Consider the following 7,454-nt stretch of genomic DNA (forward strand, 5'->3'; position numbering starts at 1 on the left):
CTGGAATAGACTCTCCCAGAAGTGGTGCAACAACTACTCTGGACATGTTTGAGAGGCATTTGGATGATTATTTTGCTTGGGTATTCTGACCCCAGCTGACTTCCTGCCCTTTGGGCAGGGGGCTGGACCCGATGATCTTGCAAGGTCCCTTCCAGCCCAAATGTCAATGAAGTCTATTAAATCTGTGAGGCATTAACCCTATTAGGAACCCACTTCCCACGGGCTACCTACCCACTGACCCTTCCCCACACAGATAGCACCACCACTGCCCTCCCCATGAGCCAACTCCCACTACCCTCCTTCCCTGGTGGCCTGTCAACTGCCCCGCCCCTCCCCAGTCCACTGCACACGATACAGCAGCCTGCATGTGGCACCCCCTCCCCATGTGCTCAGGGGACCCCCCTGCACTAATGCCACTCTCTTTCTCAGCAAGCGTTCTGGTGCCTGGTGCAGATCAGTGAACGCTACCTGCCTGGCTACTACAGCCCTGAAATGGTGAGAGACACAGCAGGGACATGGCTGGAGGGAAGGGGGGCAGATGGGGCGCTTTAAGGGACGCAGCAGAGTGGAATCAGAGGACGGGTGGAGCCTGTAGGACCTAGCCCGCCCTCCCCAGCAAAGCCACTGTGACATCAGGGAGGAGGCGGAGCCTGTATTATTCAGCTCTGCCCTCCCCAGCAGGTGGTCCTGTGATCTGGGGTGAGGAACCCTATGGGCGGGCAGGGCTGTTGGACTGAGCCCCAGGTGAGCTGGTGCTGGGATGGAGAGGGCAGAAGTGGCACCCTGTGGAGAGACAGTGGGTCTGACAGGCTGCATCTCACCCTGTAGGAGGCGGTGCTGCTGGATGGTGAGGTCTTCATGGCGCTGTTGCGGCGCGTGTGCCACAGGGCCTACAAGCATCTGCAGAAGCACAACGTGGGGCCAATGCTTTTTGTTACCGAGTGGTTCCTGTGCCTCTTCTGCCGCACCCTGCCCTTCCCCACCGTGCTGCGGATCTGGGATGCCTTCTTCAGTGAGGGTAGGTAGGGCTGTCCCTGCCCAGGGCACTCCCAACCGGGCAGCTGCGGCCAGGGCTCAGTGAGGGTTATCAGACAATGCCGGGGGGGGCGTATGCCCAGGGGTACTGGGGCATTCATGGCTGGTTGGCTGCCTTGGCCGGGGGGGATCATGGTGTTCTGGCAGTGTCATTGTTCCCCAAGGAGGGCCAATGCCTGCTTCATGGCTTTCCTCACAGTCTCCCTCTTGGCTGCCATGAGATCATGTCTGTCTATGTCAAGGCCATCCTAAACCTTCTTGGCTGCTTCGAGGCATGCAGGAGTCTCCCTGGCTGGAGCTCCATCCTGCCCTCCCCCCTCCACCCCTGGTTTCCCGCACTGCTGAGGCAGGCCTTGACAGCACCTGTCTCCTTGCAGGGGTGAAGGTGCTGTTCCGGGTGGGGCTGGTGCTGGTGCGTCTGGCACTGGGCTCGGGCGAGAAGCTGCGGGACTGTGTGGGGGTGGTGGAGACCCTGGAGAAGCTGCGCAACATCCCACCAGAGCAGCTGCAGGAGGATGCATTTATGGCAGAGGTGAGGCAGATGTGAGGCAGGGTGGAAAGGGGAGGCCAGATTCAGCCACCCAGGGAGAGACAGGCCATGGTGGCCAGGGTATGAAACAGCCAGGCTGCTCCCTAGCAGCTCTGAGCTTATTGCTCATGCAAAGCTCTGGCAGGCACAGCCAAAATGGGGGAGCCATCCCTCACCCACTCCCGACTTATTCCTGGATTCAATATTGTCCACTGCCTCTAACCCAGAGAAGGAGCACACTTTGCTGGGGAGGGTGGGGCTGGGCAGGGCAGGCTCTCTGCTGTTTCTTCTCTTTGCATGCAGCCAGTTGTGGTGTCACTTTCTGAGTGCACCCAAGCCTGCAGTAATCCCCCTCCCCAATTCTGGGTCCCCTCCTGCCCTGTCTGTAGGTCCATGACATGGCTGTCTCACACCGCGACCTGGAGCGTCATTGTCAGGTGAAGCTGAAGAAGCTGCGCAAGGACTGGCCTAACTTTGGCCAGCGCCTGGGGCAGCGCCTGCCCAATGCCAAGGCCATCTTTGATGAGCAGCAGCTGGAGGAGGCACGGTGCCCTGGGAAGGGTGGGCAGACTGGATCTCCCTTCCTCATCCCTGAGATAGTGGTGGACCCACCCCCCAGGGAGCAGCGTTGCCTGGAGAAGGAGCGGCTGAAGGAGCAGCGCCAACTGGAGCAGGAGGCCAAGAAGCAGGAGCGGAAGAAGAAGCCCCCAGGCAGGAAGAAGCCAGACACACGTGGCAAGACCTTTCACATGGGACAGCGGCCCACGAGCAGCCTAGTGCAAGGTCATGAGGAGGGAGAGGAGCCCAGCCATGCCAGGAGAAAATCCACCCCCTATCTAGAAACCTACTTCTGAGCAGGAAGGGATGGGGTCTGAAAGATATTTTCCCCCTGCCACATCAGGACGAGGTGGGACTTGGTTTGGTTAAGAGACTCTACCCTCACCTGAGGCAGAGAGCAGGGCAGGGCCAGGCCGAGGGACTTCACCCCCACCTGAATGGGAGAAGATGGGGTGTGACCTGGCAAAGACACTCCATCCCCTGCTTAAATAGGAGGGGAGATGGGGGATGAGCTGGCTGAGAGACTCCATCTCCTATCTGGAGACCTGTTTCTTAACAACAGGGAGCATGACCTGGCCTAGAGACTCTGCCCACTGCCTGGAGAACTATTTCTGGATGGAAGAAAGCAGAAGATATGCTGTGGGTGGAGGCTGGTCATTTGAGATGGGCTCTGCCCTTTCCTGCTGAGTGGATGCCCTGGGGAGAGCGAGGGGTAGGGAGGGGCTCTTTAGGATCTAGCCTAGAGCCCTCACTGATCCACCATCATCCTCCTCAGCCTGTGCCCATGTTTACATGAGTGAGCCCAGAACATGTATATTCCATGTGACCTGCCTGCACATGGGCCTTGTGACACACTGGTCGACGTGGTTCCAAGGCAGGGGCACCCTGCACACACTTGCACACTCAAGCCATTCCTGGGGTGCAGGAATTTCTTCTCCATTAGCATAGGGGTCACTTCCATGCCAACTCTAGGAACAGGCCTCCTCATCACCATAGCAGCCTCCGCCACAGCCTCTACCCTTTTACTAATCCCTTCCTGGAGCCAAGCAATGGGAAGCTGAAAGAGTAAGAAAGGCTCCCTTCCTCTCAGCCTTTGGGGCTATGACCAGACAAGGTGGGGCTGGGCCCCCTTCTTGGTGTCTTTTTTTCTATGTACATGGTATTAAAGGCTTGTGCCAGGATGCAAGCCCATGGGAGGTGTTAAACTGAGTGCATTCCTGAAAGTATGGAGGGAAGGAGGAAAAGTCTTCAGCCCCGGTGGGGGCTGGGTGGATATATCAGCATAGGGTGGACATCTCCACTGTGGCTGTCTCTGTGATGAGGCCATAGCCTTCCCTGGGCTGGGCTGGGCAGGGAATGGCTGGTTTCACCTCTGTGCAGAGAAATCATGGGAGAGGAAGGGGTTCCTCTCCAGTTGGGACCCCCTAGTCTCAAGGGCCTGGGTTGGTGGCTGTGTGCCTGGCCCCTCTAAGTGAACTCTGATGGCATGGCTGCATCTGCATGAAGTCAGAACTGGGCTTGCCAGCACTGATGCTGCCTGTTGCAGGCCTGTTCACAGCTGCTGGGCTGTCTCGGGGCAGGCGGTAAGGCATTTGCTAGAAACCCAGGCCTGTGTGCTGGTATCCTAGTTGGGGGTGGGGACCATGGCTGGCACCAACATGGCCAGCACCTGGCTTATCACCCTGCTTGGATTTTGCTGCCTTTGTGAGAGAGGCAGCCACATACCTGCAGGGCTGCACCGCCTCTGATCCCTCACCTGCTCCACACTTGGCTCCCTGCCAGTATTTGCTCTTCAGCAGGATTAGTTCTGGCTCACAGAGCTCAGAGCATCTATCTGCAGGAGCTCCCCAGCTGTGTGTGCTGGGAGTTGAAGGGAGGGTGCTGTCCTACTTCCTGGCTGGGACACTTGACCCATATCTGAACTAGCACTGGGTCCAATACTGGTGCCTGCTGGGGAAGAAAAGCTTCTGTCCCATTGCTACCTCCTTGAGGCAGCCAGTGCCTTGCCCTGGGGCTAGATGAAACCCAGCTTCCCCTTAGAGGTAGAAGGCCCCATGCCCTGCCTGCCTCTGACCTAGGCACCTGCCTCCAGCCCTGCCCAACTGGCAACTCCCTGGTTTGGTGATAAGATTATCTTTTGTCACCCGTGCTGCATTTGCCAAGGGTTGAGTGGCTGGTATGTGGAGCCACATCACCTTTCCCCACAGGAGCCCTGGGGTTAGGAATGGGGTTCTTAGGCTCAGCCCCTGGAGGAAGATGGGAGCAAAGGAAGGTGCCAGGGACCTTGGGTGGGAGGAGCCACCTCAGGGGGACTGCAGGACTGAGACTGGGCACAATGTGGAGCTGCTCAGTGCTGGGCACAGGGGTCTGGGGCTGCTATGAGCCATGGGGATGGGGATGGTGGTAGCAGGAGGTGTGCTGAACAGTGCAGCCCCCACCCCAGCTGGGCACAGACCCGCCCTGTCTGTTCTAGTGCTCCAACCCCTCTTCTTATCAGTGCCCTGTCATTGGGGCTGTGCCAAGCCTCAGCCTGAGCCCCTTCGCTGAACGCTGCCAACTGCCAAGCTCCCTGCTCCAAGCCCCTCTCCCTGTGTCCTTCACTGACCCTGAGCACCAGAGATGCAGGCCTTTGGTGTCCGATTTCCTCAGAGCTCCTGCATTCCTCAGCTGTAGCCGGGGTGAAGGGTTGGGGGGGGCAGGGGGATTCAGGCTCTCCATGAGCTACTGAATCTTTGCTTTGGCTCAGCCTGTGGAAGGGGAGCTGCCTGCCCCCAGGTTGCAGGGGCAACCTCCTCGCTCACTGCAGTCCCATCCCCCTCAGTGCATGGGTCCTACTTCCCTCATGCCCCCTCCCCAGGTTGATTGCCAAACCCACACTGACCTTTGGGGAGGTGTTACCTAATCCAGAAGGCCCCTTCTGAGTTTATCCCTGGCTCGGGTGAAGGGCATGTGTACTAGTACCAACTTCAGCCATCCCCCTGTCCTGCTCGGTGCTGGCTCTGGTCCCCTTGGCTCCTGGAGGTGGCTTGGCTCAGGATATTGGAAAAGAAAATATTTCAATTCTGGGCACAACTGCCAGGGCTCACTGGAGGTGAGCACCACCATCCTGACTTCTTCCAGCTGCAGATCTTGGAGTGTTTCACACAGGAGGCTGCTGTTACCTCTGGGGAACTGAGGCACTGGGAAAGGGGAAGGTTACCTCTCACAGCAGAGCTGGGACTAAAACCCAAGGTGTCCTGAGCTCCACATTGCTGCATTAACCACTAGACAACACTGCTGCAGGTACCCACAGCCAAGGCCATGTCAAAAGAGGGTCCCCCCAACCTGCATTCCCCAGTCCAGCCGCTGTTTCCTGCACAGCACTCTTTTTCTGGGTCATATGACAGCCATGCCCATGGGCAGGACCCTACAGTGAGAGATCCCTCTCCCGGGGAGCTGTCAGGCAAGTAGACAAAGTATAACAGTGGGGACACAGAAGCACAGGCAGAGGCTGCCCCAGGCCCAGCCCAGTGCCTTATCCACCAAGCCAGACTTGCTTCGGTGAGTGCTCCTTGCCATTGGCCAATTTGGAGGATATCACCACAACAGGAAGTATGTCACAAAGCAAGGATAATGGAACAGTGGAGCCAATGGGTGTGTCTGAAGATCCTTTGATACAAACCTGTCTTCCTGGACTTTAAGAAGGCCTTTGACACGGTTTCCCACCACATTCTCTTAAAAAACCTTGGTGACTGCGGCGTTGATGCCTACACAGTTAGATGGGTGGCAAATTGGCTAGATGGTTGCTCCCAGAGAGTGGTGGTGGACAAGTCGTTTTCGACCTGGAGGGATGTGGGCAGTGGGGTCCCCCAGGGCTCAGTCCTGGGGCCTGTACTGTTCAACATCTTTATCAGCGATCTGGATGTGGGTGTGGAAAACACACTTGTCCAAATTCGCTGACAACACCAAGTTGTGTGGTGAGGTGGGCATGCTGGAGGGGAGGGACAGAATCCAGCTAGATCTAGACAGGTTACAGAGTGGGCGGATGAGAATAGGATGGAGTTCAACACAGACAGGTGCAAGGTGCTGCATCTAGGGAGCAGGAGCCAGCAACACACCTATAGGCTGGGGAACACCTCCTTGTCAACACAGTGGCAGAAGGGGATCTTGGAGTCATTGTTGACTCCAGGATGGACATGAGCCGCCAGTGCAAGGAAGCGGTTACTAAGGCTAGCTGCACCTTGTTGTGTATCTACAGATGCATCACAAGCAGGTCCAGGGAGGTGATCCTTCCCCTCTGTGCAACATTGGTCAGGCCACAGTTGGAGTACTGCGTCCAGTTCTGGGCGCCACACTTCAAGAGGGATGTGGCTAACCTTGAGAGGGTCCAGAGGAAGGCTACTCACATGGTCAAGGGGCAGCAGGCCAGGCCTTACAAAGACAGGCTAAGGGGCCTGAACCTGTTCAGCCTCCACAAGAGACAGCTGAGAGGGGATCTAGTGGCCGTTTACAAACTCACTGGGGGACCAGCAGGAACTGGGGCCTGCTCTGTTCCCCCAGGCATCACCCAGGGTTACTAGGAATAACAGCCACAAATTGTTAGAGGGAAGGTTCATCAGGAGACATTACTTTACAGTTAGGGCTGCCAGGCTCTGGAATAGGCTCCCAAGGGAGGTGGTGCTCTCTCCTACCTTGGGGATCTTTAAGAGGAGGCTGGACAGATATTTGACTGGGGTGATATGATCCCAGCACCCGTTCCTGCCTGGGGCAGGGGGTCGGACCTGATGATCTGTTTAGGTCCCTTCTGACCCTAAGTACTATAGTACTATGATACTGTCTGTGCCCAGCCCAGATCCTGCAATAACAGACCTGTCTGTTGGCTGCTGTGCCTCAGCAATGCTACGGTTGATCCAGCCAGGGCAGAATACTCACAGTCATCTGCAGGGGTCTCTGCCCCAGGGCAGGGGCAGCTCTGGAGAGCACAACAGGGATGGGGTGTCTGTGGGGTATGGAGGACCCTGGTCCTGTCCCACTGGGTCTTTGCTCTGAGGGCTGCTGTAGCCTCAGATCCCAGTGAATGAACCATTAACAGTAGGTGCCTGGCCCAGAGCTAGAGGCAACAATGATCCTAGAGCCACCTGAGGCCAGGTTTTCCTTGGCCAGGGACAGAAGGACTTGAGTGGACACATGATAACCCTGTAGGACCAGCGGCAGTAGCATGTGGAGCAGCAGTGACCCTTGCTGCCAGTGGTGAACTGGTGGGAACTCCTGGCAGTGGAGCAGTACTGTCCAGTAGCACAGCCACAACAGCAACTCCACTCAGCGCTTCTCTATCCAGCACTTGCCACCTTGA

At 57.2% G+C, this 7,454-nt stretch overlaps 1 protein-coding gene across 1 annotated transcript in view; it reads left to right on the top strand.

Annotated features, from left to right (window-relative positions):
* Positions 1 to 3,313, top strand: part of TBC1D10C (TBC1 domain family member 10C) — a 9,989-nt gene extending 6,676 nt beyond the window's left edge. The window contains exons 7-10 of the mRNA XM_019556647.1: positions 430 to 495; positions 829 to 1,018; positions 1,413 to 1,567; positions 1,954 to 3,313. Coding sequence (XP_019412192.1) covers positions 430 to 495; positions 829 to 1,018; positions 1,413 to 1,567; positions 1,954 to 2,418 — 876 coding nt within the window. The 3' untranslated portion in view covers positions 2,419 to 3,313. The remainder of the gene's footprint in view (positions 1 to 429; positions 496 to 828; positions 1,019 to 1,412; positions 1,568 to 1,953) is intronic.
* The last annotated feature ends 4,141 nt before the right edge of the window (positions 3,314 to 7,454 follow it).

The sequence above is a fragment of the Crocodylus porosus genome, unplaced genomic scaffold (assembly GCF_001723895.1).
Source record: "Crocodylus porosus isolate Cpor-Errol unplaced genomic scaffold, CroPor_comp1, whole genome shotgun sequence".
NCBI classification, from domain to species: Eukaryota; Metazoa; Chordata; order Crocodylia; family Crocodylidae; genus Crocodylus; species Crocodylus porosus.